This window comes from Tamandua tetradactyla, chromosome 1, assembly GCF_023851605.1.
Source record: "Tamandua tetradactyla isolate mTamTet1 chromosome 1, mTamTet1.pri, whole genome shotgun sequence".
NCBI classification, from domain to species: domain Eukaryota; kingdom Metazoa; phylum Chordata; class Mammalia; order Pilosa; family Myrmecophagidae; genus Tamandua; species Tamandua tetradactyla.
In genome coordinates, this window is record NC_135327.1 from 17,934,869 (window position 1) to 17,960,827 (window position 25,959).

The following is a 25,959-nucleotide window of genomic DNA, read 5'->3' on the forward strand; positions in this document are numbered from 1 at the left end:
AGTAGTATGTAACAAGTAGTTATAGAATAGATTTCAGAGTTTGGTATAGGCTACAGTTCTACAATCTTAGGTTTTTCCTTCTAGGTGCTCTAAGAGACTGGAGACTATAGGAAATAAAAATATAATGAGTCAGCAGTCATACTCCTTTGTTAAATCCTGTCTTCTCTGTTATAAATTCTCTTTCTCCCTGGATCCTTCTCCCAATCTTTAGGGGTATTTGAGCTATGCCCTTTCTAAATTCTTCATGTTGGAAAGGGGTGTCAATAATATGTGAGAGGGGAATGGAACTAGATGATTTCTTGGAGAGGCTGGCCCCTCTGGGTTTCAGGACTTGCTGGCCTAAGAATCCATCTGGAGGCTGTAGGTTTCTGGAAGGTAATCTTAGTATGTGAAACTTTTGTAGACTCTCAGATAGAGCCCTAGGTGTTCTTTAGGGTTGACAGGAATGGTTTTGATTGGGGTTTGGCAAACCATGGTAATTATTAGCAGTATGTAAAGCTTGCGTAAGAGTAGCCTCTGGAATAGCCTCTCTACTCTATTTGAACCCTCTTAGCCACTGATACCGTATTTTAGGTTGCACATTTTTTCCTCCTTTGGGTCAGGAAGGTGTTGTTGATCACACAATGCGAAGGCTAGGCTTGTCCTCGGGGATTATGTCCCACATCACCAGGGAAATTGTCATCCTGGATGTCATGTCCCATATAGGGGAGATGGTAGTGATTTTATTTGCAAAGTTGGGCTTAGAGAGAGAGAGGCCACACCTGACAAACAAAAGAGGTTTTCTGGAAGTAACTCTTGGGCATAATTATAGGTAGTCTTAGCTTCTTTGCTGCAGAAATGAGTTTCATAAAAGCAAGCCTCAAGATCAAGGGCTTGACCTATTGACTTGGGAGTCTTTAATGTTTGAGATAGTATCAGGAGTTTCCCTGATGGTAAGGCTTAAAAGTTCCATAGGTTTTCTCCCATCCCTCAAGGGACTTTGCCAACATTTTTTAATTAACTGCCCAAAATCCTCTGGGATGTACCCAGGCATTATATTAACCTATACAGAATTACAAGCCCTCATTCCCATTCTGGCCTCTATGTGTTAGGGTTGTTTAAATGACCTATCCAGACAGGTTGTTAGATTATGTGCTACAGAAAATTTAGGTTTTGGACAAAATAAAGTTCTCTTCTCTTGGTTTCACTAGATAATGAAGTTCTAAAATAAAGAAAATGTTGTTCTTACCCCTTTATTCTGATTCACCTCAGTCCCAACCTGAATGGCTTTGTTCTCATCTTTTCTTTGAAGCCTAATTTATTTTTCAGTTTCTTTAACAGTTGTTCTATGTAGTAATGCTAATTTTCAGAGCTGCAGAACTCCAACTCTGAGTCTTAAGTGTCATACAGGTACTCAGAGTTTCAGGGAAGTACCAGGTTATACATATATAGCATAGCATCTCAAAATCTAGATATTTGTCATTAACAGTTCTGGACTAAATGTGACTGCTCTAAGCACTTACAATCTAGGCCCCAATTTTCTTATAAGTACTTTCTAAAAGAAAATATGCAGTATTTGTTCTTTTGTTTCTGGCTTATTTTACACCACGTTGTCCCTAAGATTCAGTCACCCAGTTGTACACCTCATAACTTTCCGTGTTTCTTGTAGCTGCACAATATTCTATCATATGTGCAGTTCGCCATTCTACTTCTCAGTCAGTGTATCCTTTACCACCTCTATCCAATGAGCATCATGTATAATGAAGGACTAGATTTTAAGTGGACTTTATCTCAATGAGTACATTTTCTGGAAGAACTTTCTTTAAAGATTAATTTGGGGGGATGGGAAAATCACCACTTTTTCATAGACTAAATTTCAATTTCTTGGTTTTTAAACATGTTTAACTTGTAATTCCTGATTTTGAATTAGCTGACTTGGTACATCAGCTCACACAGAGGTTTTCCAACTCTGAAACTTTGGAATAGCCTACTACAGATTTTCAGACAGGTTCACCAATCAAGAAACAATGTTTTTCCAGCTGAGCAACAACGTTTAGGCCCTAAAATCTTCTTTTTATTTATTTACCTCTAAAATTAGTTAAAATCTGTAAAGTGCAGATAGCAGTTGATTAAGGGCAGGTGGTATTAAGAAGAGATTTTCTAAATGCTGCTGTTTCTTAGTCACCTAAGTCCCACTGTTCCATTGTAACAGCCACAATACTAAAAAGAATTTATAATTGCCAAAATATAAGGTGCTGTGTTTACTTAGGGGGATATTTTCCCCAGAGATCACATAGGCTGGTTTTTGGAAAGCCTTTGGTCCTGAAGTTTAGTGACTGTTTTAGAAAATATAAAAGTTAAGTAAATTTTAAAAGTTAATGCATTTTTTCCCATTTCTGAAATTAATATAACCATATTGTAGCATATTTGGAAAATAGGAAAAAAAAATTTACCAGTGATCCTACACCCTGCACAATCACTGTTTGCATTTTAGTGGATTTGTTTTCAGTTCTTTTTTCTTATCTTTTTTTTTTAAACATATAGTAGTAGTTGGAATTTACGAAAGGAATTTTTAAACATTAGAAAAATTGAATGATGTGCTTATGTTTCCAAGCCATTCTGGCTTATCACAAAAATACTGAAAATTAATGTTTATTCGTACACTTTTGGGTTAAGTATATACTATTCAGTCCCAAAGATAATAGAGAAAATAACCACATGGTGTGATCTTTAAAATGTGTACTCATTGGTAGACAGCATAACTGAAAATGTAACTCTTTTTTTAAAAAATTTTTATTAATAAAACCAGTCAACATACAACACGAACATACTATTTTTGTAATTTATTTTATTTATTAAACATACCAACATACAAACACAAACATTCTTACCATATGATCATTCCATCTACATATATAATCAGTAATTCACAATATCATTACATAGCTGTATATTCTTCATGATAATCATTTCTTAGAACATTTGCAACAATTCAGAAAAAGGAATAAAAAGAAAAAAAACATACATATCATACCCCTGACCCCCTCCCTTTCATTGATGACTAGCGTTTAATCTACTAATTTTATTTTAACATTTGTTACCCCTATTATTTATTTATTTTTAATCCAGAATTTTACTCATGTGTCCATAAGGTAGATAAAAGGAGCATCAGACACAAGGTTTTCACAATCACACAGTCACATTGCGAAAGCTGTATCATTATACAGTCATCTTCAAGAGACATGGCTACTGGAACACAGCCCTACATTTTCAGGCAGTTCCCTCCAGCCTTTCCATTACACCTTGCCTAAAAAGGTGATATCTATTTAATGCATAAGAATTACCTCCAGGATAACCTCTCGACTCTGTTTGGTATCTCTCAGCCATTGACACTTTATTTTGTCTCCTTTCTCTCTTTCCCCTTTCGATTGAGAAGGTTTCCTCAGTCCCTTGGTGCTGAGTCCCAGCTCATTCTAGGATTTCTGTCCCACATTGCCAGGAAGGTCCACAGATGTCCCACAGAGAGAGCGGGAGGGCAGTGAGTTTGCTTGTCATGTGGCTGAGAGAGAGAAGCCACATCTGAGCAACAAAAGAGGTTCTCTTGGGGGTGACTTTAGGCCTAATTTTAAGTAGGCTTGACCTAACCTTTGCGGGGTTAAGTTTTATATGAAACCCCAAGATTGGGAGCTCACTCTATTGCTTTGATTGTCCCCACTGCTTGTGAGAATATCAAGAATTCTCTACTTGGGGAAGTTGAATTTTTCCCTTTCTCACCATTCCCCCAAGGGGACTTCGCAAATACTTTTTTATTCACTGTTCAAATCCTTCTGGGATTTATCGAGGCATTCACTCTGGACAAACCTACAAAATCTCGTGCCCTGCCCAACGTTCTGTGTACTTATGATGTTCAATTAAGCTGTCCATATAAGTTATATTAAGAACGGCACTAGTCAAAGTATAAGTTTTGTACCCAATAAACATTTTGTGCTTTAGTTTCACACATAAGTCAAAATTTTAAAATATTGATTACCATCCATTTTCAGCACCCTGCAGTATTGACATTCCTTTGTTCTTCCTCATGCAAAAACATTTTTAAATTTGTACATTTAGTCACTATTATTATACACTCTAGGCATCCCTAGATTATACCATCTCAGTCTTTATTCTCTCTCTTTCCTTCTGATTTCCTTTGTGCCCCCAGGCCTCCTCCCTTTATCATTCTCACATTCAGCTTCATTAAGTGCTCTAATATGATTGTATTATGATTAAGTAGTATTGTGCTATCCATTTCTGAATTTTTACAATCAGTCCCATTGCACAGTCTGTATCCCTTCAGTTCCAATTACCCAAAATCTGCCCTGTTTCTATCTCCTGTTTGTCTCTGTTCTTAACTGAAATTCTCCAAGTTCATTCATTAATGTTAGTTCATATCAGTGAGACCATACAGAATTTGTTCTTTTGTTTCTGCCTAATCTCACGCAGCATAATGTCCTTAAGGTCCAGCCATGTTGTTACATACTTCATAACTTGATTGTCTTACAGCTGCATAATATTCCATTGTATGTATATACCACAGCTCGTTTAGCCACTCATCTGTTGATGGACATTTTGGCTGTTTCCATCTCTTGGCAATTGTAAATAATGCTGCTATAAACATTGGTGTGCAAATGTCCATTTGTGTCCTTACCCTAATGTCCTCTGAGTAGATATCTAGCAGTGGTATTGCCAGGTCATATGGCAATTCTGTACTTAGTTTCCTGAAGAAACGCCAAACTGCCTTCCACAGCGGTTGTACCATTTAACATTCCTACCAACAGTGGGTAAGTGACCTCTTTCTCCACATCCTCTCCAGCACTTGTCATTTTCTGTTTTGTTGATAATGGCCATTCTGATGGGTGTGAAATGATATCTCATTGTGGTTCTGATTTGCATTTCCCTAATAGCCAGGGAAGTTAAGCATCTTTTCATGTGCCTTTTGGCCATTTGTGTTTCCTCCTCTGAGAAGTGTCTGTTCAAGTCTTTTGCCCATTTTGTAATTGTGTTATCTGTCTTTTTATTGTTGCATTGAATAATCTCTTTATATATTCTGGATACTAGTCCTTTATCTCATATATTGTTTCCAAATATTGTCTCCCATTGTGTAGGCTGTCTTTTTACTTTCTTGATGAAGTTCTTTTATGCACAAAAGTGTTTAATTTTGAAGAGTCCCCACTTATTTCTTTCTTTCCTCAGTGCTCATGCTTTGGGTGTAAGGTCTAGGAAACCGCCTCCTAATATATATGATATTTCCCTGCATTTTCTTCTAACAGTTTTATGGTCTTAGGTCTAAAGTTTAGGTCTTTGATTCATTTTGTGTTAATTTTTGTATAGGGTGTGAGATATGGGTCCTCTTTCATTCTTTTGCATGTGGATACCAAATTCTCTAGGCACCATTTATTGAAGAGACAATTCTGCCCCAGGTGAGTTGGCTTGACTGCCTTATCAAAGATCAGTTGTCCATAGATGACAGGGTCTATACCTGAACACTCTCTTTGGTTCCATTGGCCAGTATATCTATCTTTATGCTAGTACCATGCTGTTTTGACCACTGTAGCTTTGTAATACACCTTAAAGTCAAGTGGCGTGAGACCTACGACTTCATTTTTCTTTCTTAGGACATTTTTAGCTATTTGAGGCACCCTGCCCTTCCAGATAAATTTGGTTACTAGTTTTTCTATTTCTGAAAAGTAAGTTTTGGGGATTTTAATTGGTATTGCATTGAATCTGGAAGTCAATTTAGGTAGAATTGACATCTTAACTATATTTAGTCTTCCAATCCATGAACACGGTATGCCCTTTCATTTTTTTCGGTCTTCTGTGATTTCTTTCAACAATTTCTTGTAGTTTTCTTTGTATGGGTCTTTTGTCTCTGGTTAAATTTATTCCTAAATATTTCATTCTTTTGGTTGCAATTGTAAATGGAATTTTTTTCTTGATTTCCCCCTCAGATTGTTACTAGTGTATAGAAGCACTACAGGTTTTTGAGTGTTGATCTTGTAACCTGCCACTTTGCTGTACTCATTTATTAGTTCTAGTAGTTTTGCTGTGGGTTTTTCAGGGTTTTTGACATATAGTATCATATCATCTGCAAACAGTGAGAGTTTTACCTCTTCCTTTCCAATATTGATGCCTTGCATTTCTTGTTCTTGTCTAATTACTCTGGCTAGAACTTCCAATGCAATGTTGAATAACAGTGGTGATAGTGGACATCCTTGACTTGCTCCTGATCTTAAGGGGAAAGTTTTCAGTTTTTCCCCATTGAGGATGATATTACCTGTGGGTTTTTCATATATTCCCTTCATGGTGTTGAGGAAATTCCCTTCTATTCCTATCCTTTGAAGTGTTTCAACAGGAAAGGATGTTGAATTTTGTCAGATGCCTTTTCTGCATCAATCGAGATGATCATGTGGTTTTTCTGCATTGATTTGTTGATATGGTGTATTACATTAATTGATTTTCTTATGTTGAACCATCCTTGCATATCTGGGATGAATCCTACTTGGTCATGGTGTATTAATCTTTTAATGTGCTGTTGGATTTGATTTGCAAGAATTTTGTTGAGGAATTTTGCATCTATATTTGTTAGAGAGATTGGTCTGTGGTTTTCTTTTTTGTAACGTCTTTGTCTGGCTTTGGTATGAGGGTGATGTTGGTTTCATAGAATGAGTTAGGTAGCCTTCCCTCCTTTCAGTTTTTTTTGATGAGTTTGAACAGGATTGGTACTAATTCTTTCTTGACTGTTTGGTAGAATTCACATGTGAAGCCATCTGGTCTTGGACTTTTCTTTTTGGGGAGCTTCTTAATGACTGAATCAGTTTCTTTACCTGTGATTGGTTTGTTGAGGTTGTCTGTTTCTTCTCAAGGCAATGTTGATTGTTCACGCCTGTCTAGGAAGTTGTCCATTTCATCTACATTGTCAAGTTTATTAGCATAAAGTTGTTCATAGTATCCTCTCATTACTTCCTTTATTTCTGCAGGGTCAGTGGTTATGTCTCCTCTTCCATTTCTGATTTTATTTGTTTGCATCCTTTCTCCTTTTCTTTTTGTCAACCTCACTAAGGGTCCATCAGTCATCGATTTTCTCATAGAATCAACCTCTGGTTTGGTTGATTTTCTTGATTGTTTTCATGTTGTCACTTTCATTTATTTCTGCTCTAATCTTCATTATTTCTTTCCTTTCACTTGCTTTGGGATTAGTTTGCTGTTCTTTCTCTAGTTCTTCCAAGTGAACAGTTAATTCAGAAAGTATTATTTGTGCCTTTCAGCCATAGTCACCAACATAGTCTAGGCTGTAGATCAGAAAATAGGGCCTCAGCTAAATTTATCCGATTCCATAGATCTGTTCTTTCATATATGTAGTGCAGTACAAAAAGAATAGAAATTATGACTCATGTCCATCTGCGATTCCTCCAGTTGCTAATGATTCACGGAGTGCTAGAGAAATGGGATGTTATACCTTTGCTTAAGCGTTGCTGTAAGGTCCATGAATGCAGTGCTACTGTAGAGAAGTTGGAGAACTTCATTAACATCATTAGCAGTATCTTGGAGTCCTTGTGTATTGAGATAATGAAAGGAGTCACAGAAGATGGCAGGAGACCCATCTATGTACTGTTGAGTTTTGTAACAACTTCAGTTTCCAAAATTACATTAAATTTTGCAGAGAATGAACTGGCTCTTTTGAGAGAAGCTTTGAAACTGATTTTTCACTCAGAAACTGGCTTTGCATCTTCCACAGACAGTTTCAATCTAGTTGATCATCTTAAAGGCAAGAAAATGAGGAAGAAGGAAGCTGAATACATGTACAGAAGTTTATACTAAACAAATGGCTAATTGAGAAAGAAGGTCTGCACTGCTGGGCCATCTAGAAGATGGAGCAGTTTATATAGGAGACCTAGTCCAGTGCCATGAAGATCCTTCACATCTGCCACAACCTCTTCATCCAGGGTCAAAACTGCAAAACCTGTGGGATTTGAATGCCACTTAGCATGCATGGCCAAGTATTTACAGATTAATTCTGAATTGGGTTAACCCCACTGTCACATTTACTGGGCCCATGAGATATCAAAGTCTTCGACCATGAGAAGAGCAGGGAGACTGGTATCGCCAGAAGAAACAAAAAGTCATTGCAGTGCAGGCAGCAGTAGGCGGTGTGTACTGCTGAAGGGCTCACTGCCTTTGGGTAGAAGGACCTACACAGCCCTATCTGCAAGAAAGGAAATCATTGTTTTCCTTGAACATGACTCACCTTCCTTATTCTTTATGTTCTTTTATTCAAGGTTTGGAATAAAACTCTACTGAGGAAGTACAAAGTACTCATTCAGTTCCATAGAAAGTTAAATATAGAATTGCCATATGACCTGTAAATCACATGTCTAGGTATATAACCCAAAGAATTGAAAATGGGGACTAAAGCAGATATTTGTACACCAATGTTCATGGTAGTCAGCAGGTGAATGGATAAACAAAATGTGGTGTATATATACAGTGGAGTATTCTGTAGCCGTAAAAAGGAATGAAGGTCTGATAAATGTTACAACATGGATGAACCTGCAAAACTTCATGTTGAGTGAATTAAGCCAGACATAAAAGGACAAATATTATATGATTTCACTTATATAAAATATCTAGAATAAGCAAATACATAGATACTGAAAGTAGATTACAGGGACTGGGGTTGGAGGTGGGGGGAAATGAAGAAATTAATGCTTATTAGGTACAGAATTTCTCTTTTGATTGATGAAAAAGTTTTGGTAATGGATGGTGGTGAAGACAGCACAATATTGCGGATGTAATCAAGGTCACTGAATTGTACACTCAAACATGGTTAAAATGGGAAAGTTGGTTTTGTATATATATAACAACAAAGTGGTTTTGTTTCTTTTTAAGTATATAGTTTAGTTTCTTGTTTGTTATCCCTTGTTACCTCCTTCTCATATTCTAGATTTACCAGAAGGTAACATATGACATAATAAAGTGCACTGTATTTAAGACTGGTTATTTTCTATTTCTGATATCTTTAAGAACTAATTGTTATAGCATATCTTTATTAAAATTACTTATCCTCTAATTTCTTAATTTTTATAATAGTACTTATTGTTGGCAAATAGATTACAGTTTTTACGGAAGTATAGATTAAACATTGCTGAATATATAAATATGCATTATAATACCCTTCTGTATCTTTTCTTCTTTTCAGAGATTTTTTATTTTCCACTTAGCATATCCTTCTGGAATAATATTCACCATGGTTTTGGATGATGTTCCAAACCTAGAAGACATCTATACTTCCTTGTGTCCATCAACAGTGGAAGACTCAGAGATGGATTTTGACTCTGGACTAGAAGATGATGACACAAAAAGTGATAGTATTTTGGAGGATTCCACAATCTTTGTGGCCTTTAAAGGAAATATAGATGATAAAGACTTCAAATGGAAATTGGACACAATATTGGAGAATATCCCTAATTTGTTACACATGGGTAATTTGCTTTAATTTTTTTTCCTTTTTGTTACTCCCTTTGAAGTATTTGCCCTTCCATGGTTTTCTTGAGTTTTACCATAATACTTTGCTCAACTGGTTGAAAGACTGATTTTAGGTACAAAGTTTGAATTATAGGACTTTTAAAAAAGAAATGCTCTTGTGCTTAAGTACTTGGAAGACCTGAACATAGTAAAGTATTGCTTAATATAGAAATTCTTAAGTAATCTGCTTTTTGTCAGTAGTGGATAGGAGTAATTCTGTGTTTTGCTCTAGTGTTTAGGAGTAATTCTAATGACCCAAATTGATTTATCATTTTTAACTCGCTGGTCTTCGATTTCCTTACCTGTAAAATGAAGGAATTGGGCTGAATCTGTAAGGCTTCTTAATGCTTAAAAAAATTGTCCCCCATGATTATAATATACTTAAAATTCTTTTACGTTTTAGATCAGAGGTCACTGACGGACACCCTGCTAGATCCTGCCTGTAGCCATGTAGTATTTGACCCACTTTAGTGTTTGTTTTTAATGTTCAAATTTAGTTACCATTATTTAAGATTTTAGGATATTTTACATCCAGATCCAAATTTTTAAATTTCTCTTTAAAAATAGGAAGATCTTATAAAACTGAGCACTCCCTCTTTCCCACATGGCTCTGAGCAGCATCTGCTGGTGAGGTGAGGGCTGGGCCCTCAGTTCATCACAGTTCTCATCTGGCTTCTTCACACATATGGATTACCTGTCTAACTCTTGTAGGCATTTGTGGTTTTGACTCTTGGTTTAGATGTTCTCCATATATTCTGGTTATTACTTTAATCTCTTCAGACATAGCGCAAAAAAACAATTCAGATTTAATCCTTTTATCACAAATCCTGGTTTAATCAAGTGCTGATTAGATTTTTTTTTTTCCAATTTCAGTTGTCTAATTTTTTCCAAGGGATTTTTAGTTATGAACTATCATAGTATTAGAGAATTGTATGCATTACATTTATCACCATTATTTTCACCATCATCATATATGACATTAATTTAAAGGCCTAGCTAGGCTTGAAATTGTTCATCCCTCTTAATATGGATACATTTTCTGTTGTTAAGTTGCTGGATCAATTTATTTATGGTTTTTAAATAACTTGCTGAACCCAGATTTATGACATTCATGGATTATATTCTTGGTCCAAAAAATATTTTAATTTCTATTTTCACAAATATGATGGAGGTTATAGAAGGTTTTGGTAAAAAATAACTATGTCATAAACAAGATTTTTCGGCAACCTGTCTCACAAGTAGAAAATTCCAGAAGTAAATCTGATGTTTATCTTGACCACATACAAGAGTCTTAATACTCTTCAGCACGGGAAGAAGTCAGATAGCATCTATACTCTGTAGAACCAAGATCCCAAGGTTCCTGCCTCTTGCTGTTTGGAGGCATAACTGTCATGGAAAGAAAATTGACCTGAGAATCAGAGCTGGATTTTAATGCCATCTCTGATGCTGCTTGCTAGGTAGCCACAGGATTCTGGATAAATCACTTAACACCTTCTAGGCTTTAGTTTCCTTACCTGTAAAATAGGTTTGGACAGAATGTTGTTCTGAAATTTGCATTGACTTTCAGACTTGCTGAAATGTAATGTTTGCATACACTAAAACTTAGTTGTCTAATTTGTGTTATTTCCACCCTCAGTTTGGTATGCTGCAGTGGAAATTATTTTTGCTTAACATAGGAAAAAAAAAAAGACAGAGTGAAGACTTAATTAAACCCTTCTTAAATTGAAGCATTTATTGCTTCCTGTCTATGAATGGCTTACACAGAGATGCCCATTGCATATTTAAATATTTGGGGATTAAATATTTCAGCTATTTCATTTGAAGAGGTAAAATTGCTTACCATTTTATAAATAAATCTACTTCTCTCCTTTTTCAGTGCCCTTTCTTTAAATACGTTTAGTGGATTATAGTTGTAAATGTTCTATAGTTGGCTGTTCTTTAGCCAGTATTTTTGTAAGCTTTCACTTGAAGTTTGAAGCTTATATGTTCTCAGCTTCTCAGTTCACATACAATGAACTGTGTCCAGAAGTGAACGTTATTCTATTAATTTAAACTTCTCTCTCTGTTCTTAAGTTCTTTACACCATCTTAATGCTTTCCATTTTTTCAGTGCCTACTGTATATCAGGTACTATACTGGTTTTTTTTGCATATTTTTTCTTATTTAGGATTCCCAATCTCATAAAGTCATTTTTTCGTAGTTTTAAAAAAGATCAAGTTACATTTCAGGAGGGTTTAATACTTGTTTCTGGTACCCAGAACCTAAATGGCAAAGCTGGAATTAAATTTGAAATCTATCTGAAGCCAAAGCCCACACTCTCTCGGATATTCTAAGACTGGTGCTCCACCCTATTTTGTTGGTGGGGATAGTAGCTAAAAGATTACTGATATTTTTGCGAAAGATGGCGGCTTAGGAAGGTACGTGCGTCTTAGTTCCTCCTCCTCCAAAGCAACTACTAGGTGAACTGAAACAGTCCAGAACAGCTCCTGGGGCTACGGCAGGGAATGGACACACAGCGTACCCCAGTCTGGACTGGCTAGTCTGACTGCGAGACTCGGCTGCGGTGAGATCCCCGAGCGGGGCGCGATTTCCCGAGCAGCGGCAGCTGCGGCGGCTGGAGCTACTCCCCCACTCCTTCCCGGGACGGCTGAGAGTCTCGGAGAGGCAAGGTTCCCAAGCCGAGGCGGCCGGCGCCCCTCTTTTGCGGGCGGCTTCGAGTCTCGACTTCGAGTCCGCGACTACGAGTCTCGGATCAGAGGGCTATCCAAGCCGCGGTGCCCCCCCCCCGCGGGCGGCTTCCTGGTCCAGTGGGGAATTCCCCAGGCCGCGGCGGCCGGTGACCGACGCCCCTCCCCCACTGGAGACTTCCTGGTCCGGTGGCGAATTCCCTGGGCCCGCTGCGGCCGGCGACCAGCCACAGGGTCCCCTCAAGCCGTGGCGGCTGACGCCCCCACCACGCGCGGCCCCTGAACCAACGGAGAGAACTGGATCGGAAATCCCCAGGCCGCGGAGATCGGTGACCGGGGGGGAACCATTCCAAACACGTGAGACAAACGTGTGCCACGAGCGCCACCTACTGGGCAGGATAAGAAAAACAGAACCTAGAGATTTCACAGAAAAATCTTACAACCTTGTTGGGTCCGACACCCAGGGAAATCTGACTAAATGCCCAGATGCCAGCAGCAGAAGATAACGGTCCATGCTCAGAAGATTGAGAATATGGCCCAATCAAAGGAACAAACCAATAGTTCAAATGAGATACAAGAGCTGAGACAACTAATATAATGCTGAACATTACATTTCCATTTCTGTTCGTAATGCTGAATATACGAACAGAAATGGAAAACCTCTTCAAAAATGAAATCGATAAATTGAGAGAGGACATGAAGAGGACATGGGCTGAACATAAAGAAGAAATAGAAAATCTAAAAAAACAAATCACAGAACTTATGGAAGTGAAGGATAAAGTAGAAAAGATGGAAAAAACAATGGATACCTACAATGATAGATTTAAAGAGACAGAAGATAGAATTAGTGATTTGGAGGATGGAACATCTGAATTCCAAAAACAAACAGAAACTATCGGGAAAAGAATGGAAAAACTTGAACAGGGTATCAGGAAACTCAAGGACAATATGAAACGCACAAATATACGTGTTGTGGGTGTCCCAGAAGGAGAAGAGAAGGGAAAAGGAGGAGAAAAACTAATGGAAGAAATTATCACTGAAAATTTCCCAACTCTTATGAAAGACCTAATATTACAGATCCAAGAAGTGCAGCGCACCCCAAAGAGATTAGACCCAAATAGGCGTTCTCCAAGACACTTACTAGTTAGAATGTCAGAGGTCAAAGAGAAAGAGAGGATCTTGAAAGCAGCAAGAGAAAAACAATCCATCACATACGAGGGAAACCCAATAAGACTATGTGTAGATTTCTCAGCAGAAACCATGGAAGCTAGAAGACAGTGGGATGATATATTTAAATTACTAAAAGAGAAAAACTGCCAACCAAGACTCCTATATCCAGCAAAATTGTCCTTCAAAAATGAGGGAGAAATTAAAACATTCTCAGACAAAAAGTCACTGAGAGAATTTGTGACCAAGAGACCAGCTCTGCAAGAAATACTAAAGGGAGCACTAGAGTCAGACAGAAGAGAGAGGTATGGAGAAGAGTGTAGAAAGAAGGAAAATCAGATATGATATATATAATACAAAAGGCAAAATGGTAGAGGAAAATATTATCCAAACAGTAATAACACTAAAAGTTAATGGACTGAATTCCCCAATCAAAAGACATAGACTGGCAGAATGGATTAAAAAACAGGATCCTTCTATATGCTGTCTACAGGAAATACATCTTAGACCCAAAGATAAACATAGGTTGAAACTGAAAGGTTGGGAAAAGATATTTCATGCAAATAACAACCAGAAAAGAGCAGGAGTGGCTATACTAATATCCAACAAATTAGACTTCAAATGTAAAACAGTTAAAAGAGACAAAGAAGGACACTATATACTAATAAAAGGAACAATTAAACAAGAAGACATAACAATCATAAATATTTACGCACCGAACCAGAATGCCCCAAAATACGTGAGGAATACACTGCAAACACTGAAAAGGGAGATAAACTCATATACCATAATAGTTGGAGACTTCAATTCACCACTCTCATCAATGGACAGAACATCTAGACAGAGGATCAATAAAGAAATAGAGAATCTGAATATTACTATAAATGAGCTAGACTTAACAGACATTTATAGGACATTACATCCCACAACAGCAGGATACACCTTTTTCTCAAGTGCTCATGGATCATTCTCAAAGATAGACCATATGCTGGGTCACAAAGCAAGTCTTAACAAATTTAAAAAGATTGAAATCATACACAACACTTTCTCGGATCATAAAGGAATGAAGTTGGAAATCAATAATAGGCGGAGTGCCAGAAAATTCACAAATACGTGGAGGCTCAACAACACACTCCTAAACAACGAGTGGGTCAAAGAAGAAATTGCTAGAGAAATTAGCAAATACCTTGAGGCAAATGAAAATGAAAACACAACATATCAAAACTTATGGGACGCAGCAAAGGCAGTGCTAAGAGGGAAATTTATTGCCCTAAATGCCTATATCAGAAAAGAAGAAAAGGCAAAAATGCAGGAATTAACTGTCCACTTGGAAGAACTGGAGAAAGAACAGCAAACTAATCCCAAAGCAAGCAAAAGGAAAGAAATAACAAAGGTTAGAGCAGAAATAAATGAAATTGAAAATATGAAAACAGTAGAGAAAATCAATAAGACCAGAAGTTGGTTCTATGAGAAAATCAATAAGATTGATGGGCCCTTAGCAAGATTGACAAAAAGAAGAAGAGAGAGGATGCAAATAAATAAGATCAGAAATGGAAGAGGAGACATAACTACTGACCTCACAGAAAAAAGGAGGTAATAACAGGATACTATGAACAACTTTATGCTAATAAATACAACAATTTAGATGAAATGGACGGGTTCCTGGAAAGACATGAACAACCAACTTTGACTCAAGAAGAAATAGATGACCTCAACAAACCAATCACAAGTAAAGAAATTGAATCAGTCATTCAAAAGCTTTCTAAAAAGAAAAGTCCAGGACCAGACGGCTTCACATCTGAATTCTATCAAACATTCCAGAAAGAATTAGTACCAACTCTCCTCAAACTCTTCAAAAAAATCGAAGCAGAGGGAAAACTACCTAATTCATTCTATGAAGCCAACATCACCCTCATACCAAAACCAGGCAAAGATATTACAAAAAAAGAAAACTACAGGCCAATCTCTCTAATGAATATAGATGCAAAAATCCTCAATAAAATTCTAGCAAATCGTATCCAACAACACATTAAAAGAATTATACATCATGACCAAGTAGGATTCATCCCAGGTATGCAAGGATGGTTCAACATACGAAAATCAATTAATGTAAAACACCATATCAACAAATCAAAGAAGAAAAATCACATGATCATCTCAATTGATGCAGAGAAGGCATTTGACAAGATTCAACATCCTTTCCTGTTGAAAACACTTCAAAGGATAGGAATACAAGGGAACTTCCTTAAAATGATAGAGGGAATATATGAAAAACCCACAGCTAATATCATCCTCAATGGGGAAAAATTGAAAACTTTCCCCCTAAGATCAGGAACAAGACAAGGATGTCCACTATCACCACTGTTATTCAACATTGTGTTGGAGGTTCTAGCCAGAGCAATTAGACAAGAAAAAGAAATACAAGGCATCAAAATTGGAAAGGAAGAAGTAAAACTATCACTGTTTGCAGACGATATGATACTATACGTCGGAAACCCGGAAAAATCCACAACAAAACTACTAGAGCTAATAAATGAGTACAGCAAAGTAGCAGGTTACAAGATCAACATTCAAAAATCTGTAGCATTTCTATACACTAGCAATGAACAAGCGGAGGGGGAAATCAAGAAACGAATCCCATTTACAATTGCAACTAAAAGAATAAAATACCTAGGAATAAATTTAACTAAAGAGACAAAAAACCTATATAAAGAAAACTACAAAAAACTGCTAAAAGAAATCACAGAAGACCTAAATAGATGGAAGGGCATACCATGTTCATGTATTGGAAGACTAAATATAGTTAAGATGTCAATCCTACCTAAATTGATTTACAGATTCAATGCAATACCAATCAAAATCCCAACCACTTATTTTTCAGAAATAGAAAAACCAATAAGCAAATTTATCTGGAAGGGCAGGGTGTCCCGAATTGCTAAAAACATCTTGAGGAAAAAAAACGAAGCTGGAGGTCTTGCATTGCCTGACTTTAAGGCATATTATGAAGCCACAGTAGTCAAAACAGCATGGTATTGGCATAAAGATAGATATATTGACCAATGGAATCGAATAGAGTGCTCAGATATAGACCCTCTCATCTGTGGACATTTGATCTTTGATAAGGCAGTCAAGCCAACTCACCTGGGACAGAACAGTCTCTTCAATAAATGGTGCCTAGAGAACTGGATATCCATATGCAAAAGAATGAAAGAAGACCCATATCTCACACCCTACACAAAAGTTAACTCAAAATGGATCAAAGATCTAAACATTAGGTTAAGACCATAAAACAGTTAGAGGAAAATGTAGGGAGATATCTTATGAATCTTACAATTGGAGGCAGTTTTATGGACCTTAAACCTAAAGCAAGAGCACTGAAGAAGGAAATAAATAAATGGGAACTCCTTAAAATTAAACACTTTTGTGCATCAAAGAACTTCATCAAGAAAGTAGAAAGACAGTCTACACAATGGGAATCAATATTTGGAAACGACATATCAGATAAAGGTCTAGTATCCAGAATTTATAATGAGATTGTTCAACTCAACCACAAAAAGACAGCCAACCCAATTACAAAATGGGAAAAAGACTTGAATAGACACCTCTCAGAGGAGGAAATACAAATGGCCAAAAGGCACATGAAGAGATGCTCAATGTCCCTGGCCATTAGAGAAATGCAAATCAAAACCACAATGAGATATCATCTCACACCCACCAGAATGGCCATTATCAACAAAACAGAAAATGACAAGTGCTGGAGAGGATGCGGTGAAAGAGGCACACTTATCCACTGTTGGTGGGAATGTCAAATGGTGCAACCACTGTGGAAGGCAGTTTGGCGGTTCCTCAAAAAGCTGAATATAGAATTGCCATATGACCCAGCAATACCATTGCTGGGAATCTACTCAAAGGAATTAAGGGCAAAAACTCAAACGGACATTTGCACACCAATGTTTATAGCAGCGTTATTTACGATTGCAAAGAGATGGAAACAGCCAAAATGTCCATCAACAGACGAATGGCTAAACAAACTGTGGTCTATACATACGATGGAATATTATGCAGCTTTAAGACAGAATAAACTTATGAAGCATGTAATAACATGGATGGACCTAGAGAACATTATGCTGAGTGAGTCTAGCCAAAAACTAAAAGACAAATACTGTATGGTCCCAATGATGTGAATCGACACTCGAGAATAAACTTGGAATATGTCATTGGTAACAGAGTTCAGCAGGAGTTAGAAACAGGGTAAGATAATGGGTAATTGGAGCTGATGGGATACAGACTGTGCAACAGGACTAGATACAAAAACTCAAAAATGGACAGCACAATAATACCTAATTGTAAAGTAATCATGTTAAAACACTGAATGAAGCTGCATCCGAGCTATAGGTTTTTGTTTTGTTTTGTTTTGTTTTGTTCTTACTATTATTACTTTTATTTTTTTTCTCTATATTAACATTCTATATCTTTTTCGGTTGTGTTGCTAGTTCTTCTAAACCGATGCAAATGTACTAAGAAACGATGATCATGCTTCTATGTGATGATGTTAAGAATTACTGATTGCATATGTAGAATGGTATGATTTCTAAGAAAAAAAAAAAATGGACAGCGCAATACTACCTAATTGTAATGTAATTATGTTAAAACACTGAATGAAGCTGCATCTGAGCTATAGTTTTTTTTTTCTTATATATTTTTGTATTTTTTATTTTTATTTTTTCTCTATATTATCATTTTATTTCTTTTTCTGTTGTCTTGCTATTTCTTTTCTAAATCGATGCATATGTACTAAGAAATGATGATCATACATCTATGTGATGATATTAAGAATTACTGATTGCGTATGTAGAATGGAATGATTCCTAAATGTTGTGTTAGCTAATTTTTTTTAGTTAATAATAAAAAAAAAGAGATTATTGATATTCTCTTTCTTTCATAACCAAGAATCCAGCAAGCTAAAGGTTCAGAAGGTGGAACCCTGGAACAGTGTACGTGTGACGTTCAACATCCCCCGAGAAGCAGCAGAGCGACTAAGGATCCTGGCTCAGAGCAACAACCAGCAGCTTCGGGATCTGGGAATTCTCTCCGTTCAGATTGAAGGTCTTTTATTTTGCCGTGTGCCCATCTGGACCAAAATTATAACAGCAATAGATTATAGCATGATTTACTGTGCTTGCTGCTTGTTCCGTTCTCTTCTGCTCTTATGTTTCAGAATGCCAGGTGACTCACATAACCTGTGCTCCACATTGCAGTACTTTGAATAAAGAAGAAATCAGGCTGTTACTGGGCCCTGATGTTCTTAAGCATCTGTAGCCTCAGACTCCATGCCTTCCTTGGCTGATTGTGGTTATTTGTCTCTCAGGTTCTAATTTTACTGGCACCTTGACCAAGAATTGATTTGTTTTTTAAAAAATATCTAATTTCAAATGCTTCTTTCCGCCAAATAAGCCTTAGTAAATTGTTCTTTATTCACGTAACGGAGATTCAGAGGCTCTGAAGCAATATTCATTTTCAAACATTTTAGCCACAATGATTTTTTCAAAATGTACGCAAGTTCAATAAAAATGCAAACACCCACATCCAGCTTAAAATCCTGACATTGCTTGCCTTTGTTCATAGGGTGAAGACCATTCTCCATACCGTGACCTTAGGCCTTGCATGATCTGACCTGTGCTTTCCTCATTTTGCCTTATCTTGTACAACTCTAATCCCTGCTCTTTGTGTTCCAGCCTTCCCAGCATTCTTTTGGTTTTTTGATCATAAGATTCTTCCTTCTGCCACTGAGGTCTTTGCGTTGATGTCTCTTCTATATGGAATGCTTTCCCCTATCATTCCCCTTTGCCCTAGTTAACAGTCTTCAAGTATCAGTTTAAATCTTCCGGAGGATGCATTTTCTGAACCCTCAGGCTAAGTTAGTATCCTTTATTATATATGCCTATAAAAGTCTGTTTCTTTCCCTCAGATCATTTATCTCACACTTTTGGTAGAGTAATTATTTGATTATTGTTTTATTCCCCATTAAACTGTAAGCTTCAGTAGGCCTGCGACTATGTCTCGTTTTGCTCACTTTGTGTCCCTGACTTGCCTGGCTCATGTTAAGTTCTTATTAAACCTATTTTGAATGAAAGGAAGGGGCGAAACAGATTATAATGACATTGTTCTGCTCCAGCACTTGGAATACAGATATAAATAAAATGGTCCTTGCTTTTATTAACTCAGAAAGAGATTATGACCTTGTGAAAAATGTAAGAACCGAGTATGAGGCTGCAGTAAGGGGTTCTGTCTTTAGGGGACCAGGAGCTGGAACTCCCTTATCCCCTCCTGTGTTGACACAGAAAAGGTATGTGTCAAGCAGTGATTCCAACCTTTCCTTTCACTGGTGGGCCAAGTTTTCCTGAGCATACACTTACTTGGATTCTAAGTGTGTGCCACAAAACCCAAGAGTAAAGGAGGTTATCATTTTGTATATAGGAGTGAGACAAATTTTGTGCAGTCTTCAATTGTAGGTTTCTGCGTCCCCGAAAGGGACAATATAAATAAATAAGTACTTATGTATTTAGAGAGAGTTACATGTAGATTCAGAAATGGGGTTAAATCTATTGAAAACAAGAGACTGGTGACTTAAATAATAACCAGTTTATTATGAAGAATTTGTATGATCTAAAAAGTTGACATACAGACATAAAATTAATCCATAATAATCTGTAGGATGAACTCTTGGAAAAAGTGGAAACCAAGCAATTATTAGATAAAATAACAACATATGGGCTATTTATACTTTTTGGAACACCTAAAAACCCCATATGTTTTATAGTCTTCATTCATTATTTATCTGAGTTAAAAGAGATTTAGGACCTTAATTGGAAGGTGTTCTTACCACTAGAGGGAAGGAATCACCAATTTCTTCTCTTACTCAGACCTGCATCCTCCAAGTTCTTAAAAGGTAAAATGGTCAGCTCCCCTTTATTGTTATAGCCATAAATTAAAGCAGGTACCAGTGAGGAAGCAAAAAGCAAAAAGATAAATATCATATTTTAAGAAATGATGAACTTCACATATGACAGGGATTATCATAATACAGAAAGAGTTATTTTTTAACTTTTAGGATATATACATCTCCCAGAAGAGCTCCTTCTCTTTCTCTCCACACACTGAGAATTCAGGCAGGAGAGAGAGTGGTGGCAGCAGCTGTTGTTTCGTGAAACTGGTGATAGACTGACACCTTTGTAAGGTGTTTCCACTATCATGTTATCTGCTGCAGGGGTGGGGCACAATTTCCCCCAACCTTCTATTCTCCATTTAAGAACATTCCCAGTACTGCTGCTTTTTTGAGTTTTGGTGAGGGAGTTGAGGACACATCTTTTTTGAAGCTATTTTATGACTCTTAATAAATTCATTGAAATTTAAAACGGGGATCTGCAAAGTTTTTCAGTAAAGGGCCAGATAGTAAATATTTTTGGTTTTTTGGACCATACATTCTTAGTCACAAATACTCAGCTCTGCCATTACAGAGTAAAAGCAGCCATAGACAATACATAAATGCCTGCACGTGGCTGTATAACAGTTAAACTTTAAAAGGGCAACAGACTAGATTTGGCCCACTGGCCATAGTTTACTTTGCCCTAATTTGGCAAATTTGGGTGCTAATGCAGTGCTCTCTACAACATCTGTATCTTTGGTACCAATTAACTTATATGTAGTTGGTAAATAAGGGACTATCACTGTAGTGGGGAAATCATGTTTGTCCACTTGTGTTTTTTTTTCTTGGCAGGGTAACCTAGAATAGTGGGAGTAGAATTATAATTATCACCAGAAAGAGAAAAAGCCTTTAGCTCAGCTACTGCAGAGGTGGTAATTCTTTCAGCTCTATTTTAAGAAAATTTAGCGTGAGAGCTTGTGCTCAGGTACCTTTCACAGACGTGTACTTCCAGCCTTGCATAACTCTGGTTTTGTGGCAGGTTGTACTTCCTTCTGTGTCCAATGTAGTGGCAGCCCCATTGGCTCAGAATCCCACTACATCTGCATTGTATCAGCACTTTAATCAGCCATTTTCACTGTGTTGCTTCAGGGTTTGTTGTCTCCACCAATTGTTTATATTAATGCTCTGGTTACAAAGCCCCATAGATTTTAAATCTGCCACAGCAGCTGCTTTTCACATACAGCCTATTATTTTCAGTGTAGAATTTTACAGAATGTGAGATTTTTCAGGAAGGCATTTTAGAAAATGCCTGTAGTTCTTTGAAAGATTATAAGATGATATTCATAATCTAGTCAATAAATAGCCTAACCATGTGCCAGCCACTATACTATGTAAAAAGAATATAATTAGAATGGTCATGTGATTTATCATTTAATTAGGCCAGTGAAAGGGGGTGCTGATAATAATTATGCTGGGGCAACATGTGTAAACCAGGCTGACTTAGGAAAACTAGGGCAGACCATATTTCCCTAGTAGTGACAGGGGAAGTAGAAAAAACAAGTGAATGAATGAGGAATTATAAAGTGGGATATTCTCTGAAGAAAATAACAAGATGTTCAGATGAGGGTGACCTAACCTTGGATTAATGGTTGTGGGAGGTCTTTTTGGGTATATGACAATTAACCAAGCTTACATGAAATTTAAGAAATTAGTATATGACAGATACAGGAGAGCTGTTCTAGGGAGAGGGGGCAGTATGTACAAAGGCATTGAGGTGAGAAGCTTAAGAAAGCTAATTATGTGCTTAAGAAACTAAAAAGCATAACTGAGTCCAAATCCTTGATAATGAGGGAGAAAATGAGAGACAGGTTAGGCAAGGGCTAGATCTTAGATCTGCACTGTCCAGTATGATAGTCATGACCCATGAAGCTATGAGCCCTGGGAATGAGGCCTGTCCAGAATGATAGGCATTGTAAGTGTAAAATACATACTTAGTATTCTCCCCAAGAGAATGTAAAATATTAAGTTTTATATTAATTGCATGTTGAAATAATACCTTGTATTGGATTAAATAAAATATACATGTAACTATTAATTTCACCTCGTTTTTTTAATCTTCTTAATATTGCTTCAAGAAAATTTAAAGTTATATTTGCGGTTTATATTATATTTCTGTTGAATAGCATTGGACTAGATTATGTGTATAGATAGAAAGATAGAAGCTTTATATGCCCTATTAAAGAGTTTGGCTTTTAATTCTAAAACAGTCGGAAGCAATTTAACAGTTTTAGTCAGAGGAATGACATGATCTGATGACTGCTTCAAAAACAGTACTCTTAACTGCTTAGAAGGTCTTAGCAAATTCAGTATATTAGTAGTTGCTTCCCTTTGGTGGAAACCCTTGAGACCTGTATTCCCTTTCTCTTTTATTCCTGACTGTCATAGGCAAGTTAGAGCATCGTGTGGCTTTCAGTGATTTGTCCTTATTGGTAGAATATATGTTCCCTATCACCTGGTTAATACCTGACACAGAAAGAGTATCTAGATTAGTGACCTGGTAGAGGAAACTGTTATGACATCATTAGCTTCTTGCTTTATCGCCTGGCTCTGTCAACAGGACCCCATAGTAAAGAAGGACTCAGGTGAATGCACCCTTTCAACTCCTCAGCCACAGGCAAGCTATACTTTCATCTGTCCACAAGGTGGTGGTGTCTCCCAAGGAAACAGAGGTCACATTTTGTATTAATGTGCAGGAAGTGTTTTGAAACTTGTTTCAGAGACCTTTTTATCATTAGGTCAAGGAAGATTTAAGTCACCTCAAAGTCTAGGATCTACTTATTGGAACATTTCTAGTGACATTACCTACCAGACTATTTTTCCAATGAGATAAAATTTTTTAAATATTAAAAACTTTTTACAAATGTTGGTCTTAGCAATCAGGTATCTCAGGTAGATTAGTAGCTACCTCTTTACCCATTACTGGATGAATTTCTCTGCTGGAAATCTGTTTATTTATGTTGAAATTAGTATTTTGAAGGATAAAAATGTTCTAACAACATTTTTTTCACATGTATTTTTGAAGGATACACATGTTCCCCAATTTAAGCTTTTGCCCACAAGTATTATAGTTGTCCCCACATCATCATCTGTTTTTTTCTCCATCAAGCCCACATACACCTCTACCTTATGACAGAATATCCCCAAAAGGAATTCTAAAATTTTGAGATTTTCTTAGAACATTTTTATCCTGAAAAAATACACATGCATGCAGGTTCGATTCCTGGACCACACACCCCCACACACCCACCCACCCCCCAAAAAAGCAATGCAAATGTAAACACGGAATTTAAGTTGAAAATAAATATCCAGAGTACCAAGTTCTCTACTGATACCAAGCATCATTAATGATTGTTCATCTGCCATATTAAAAGTGAGAATTGGTTATGATGTTCTCCTTGTGTTTTCAAGTAAATAAACTTGCTTAGAAGGGGTTTAAGAAAGACCCACTTAGTATTGAACCTACTTTATTTTTGTGGTGATAAACTTACACCATAATTCTTCAAAAAACAGAAAATTAAGGTTCTTATCTGTCTTTGAACAAAATTTACCTTGGTTTTCCTTATTCTGATGATTTCCTTTTTATAACTTGACTGTCATTTTTAGGGGAAGGTGCTATCAACCTGGCTTTGGCTCAGAACCGAAGCCAAGATGTGAGAATGAATGGACCCATGGGAGCCGGCAATTCAGTTAGGATGGAGGCAGGATTTCCCATGGCAGGTGGTCCAGGTGAGATCTCTTACTTAATTGTATGACATCTTGAAGTTTCCTTTTCTGGCTTTATTTGCTAATATATTATTATTTGTGTCCTGCAAGATAGGCGGGGGCTCATGAAACATCCACATTTCTATTTACTGGATCAGGGAAACAAAACACGAGTCAGTCACTTTTGGGAGACTAGGGTCACAGAGCAAGAAACATAACTTTTACGATCTTTTGAGTTTATACTTAGAGGTCTGTGAGCACTGAGCCATGTAGCAGACATTAAGTTCCTGTTTTATGTCAGGGCCTAGGCTAAGTGTTGGAGAATAAATGAATAGAATATTTTCTACTTTTAAGATATTTACAGTATAGTGGAGAGTGTAGCTTTACAGTTCCCTCCCATTTTCTCTGAGGCTTTTGCGAGCTGAGTGTTCTTGTGTGCTTATGTGGAATCTGCAGAAGTATAGGGGAGAATCTGTGCTGTTATGTATTTAGAATTTGAGAGAGTTACATTTAAAGTGTTTGATTTCTTGTAATCCTGAAATTTCTATTTCAAAGAATGAACTCTCTCTAGAATCACAAAATATTGTAATTGAGTTGGCTTTCTTATTTAAAGCTGAGGAAGTTGTGAAGCCAAAAGAAGGAAAGCAATTTGCCCAGGTCACATAATGAGCTAACATCATAGATCTCCTAACTCCTATTGCAGCACTCTTTTCACTACCCTACTGGCTTTCAAACTTTTCCAGATGCAGGGCCTTTTATTCAAATAAAACAGAAAATAAGCACAGCTACTACTACCCTTCCCACCTACCTTCTTGAAGAAATGCAACAGAATGGAGGAGCTTATTTTGTAAACCACTTTTCTGAACTGTAGCTGAAGACTTGGCCATATAAAATTGGACAAAACTAATTTGAATCCTGGCACTTTCAGTTACTGGCTACCTCAGGTTAGTTGCTGTATCCCCCTGAGCCACAGTGTCTTCATTATTAAAATGAGATAATAATACCTATAGTCTTTTGAGGTCATGCTTGGAGTTGGGTGAGCTCTGAGCCATAGAGCAAATACTTACTGAGTTCTTGTTATATGTCAAGTCATGCTATCAGGCTGTGGTGAAGTACCATATAGTAGATGTAATGTATCCAAAATGGTACATTATACAAACTAGGGGTTCAATAGGTGGTAGTTCCTCACAGAATTCTGAGTATCTATTGTTTAGGAAGCTGGATGAGAGATTATAGATGACACTGTTGCCACTCCTGGAAGAACCAGGGCCAGAAGACTAGCCAAGTAGAAAATAGTGAAAGAAGGAATAGACCTGGAGTAAGAGTCGTAAAGTCTGACTCTCTGTCTCAACTCCTGGCTCTATAACTTAATAGTTATAGGCCAACAGTTGGCTGTAAACATCTATAATTATGTCCTGGAAACAGTGCTGTAAATCTCTCCCAGCCTTAAAGTGTTAAGACTCCCTGAAACTCTTATCAACACACTAATTGCAAGTTTTCCTAGGCTAACTAGGAAATATATGCAAATAGCAGGCATGTTTACTAAGCATATCTGGGAAGAGAGTGTAAATTGTAGTGATATAGTTCATTATCAACATAGGAAACTTAGAAACTTTTGGTTAAAATTAGGTTAGAGCTCTGAGCACACTCTCTTTCTCTCTTTCTCTCTGTTCTTTTAAGGACTCTAGTAAACTAATTAAGACCACCTTAAATGGGCAGGGCCACATATCCTAATTAAAAGGTACCACCCACACTTGGGTGGGTTATATCTCCATGGACACAGCCACATCAAAAGATCCCGTCCGCAGTAAATCTCTACCCATAAGATTGGATTAAAACCCATGGCTTTTCTAGGCTACATAACAGTTTCAAACCAGTA

At 37.1% G+C, this 25,959-nt stretch overlaps 1 protein-coding gene and 1 pseudogene across 15 annotated transcripts in view; both read left to right on the forward strand.

Annotated features, from left to right (window-relative positions):
- The window catches only part of NCOA6 (nuclear receptor coactivator 6), a 186,315-nt gene that overhangs the window by 91,210 nt on the left and 69,146 nt on the right, over positions 1-25,959 (forward strand). For 13 of the 15 annotated variants that reach the window (XM_077170720.1, XM_077170739.1, XM_077170775.1 and 10 more), the window contains 3 exons: positions 9,215-9,497; positions 18,344-18,499; positions 23,982-24,104. In XM_077170720.1, coding sequence (XP_077026835.1) covers positions 9,215-9,497; positions 18,344-18,499; positions 23,982-24,104 — 562 coding nt within the window. Of the gene's footprint in view, positions 1-9,214; positions 9,498-18,343; positions 18,500-23,981; positions 24,105-24,132; positions 25,025-25,959 lie in introns of those variants that run through there. The other 2 variants (XM_077170808.1, XM_077170818.1) reach the window with 2 other exon arrangements.
- On the forward strand, positions 7,372-8,270 carry LOC143683590 (non-structural maintenance of chromosomes element 1 homolog pseudogene; annotated as a pseudogene).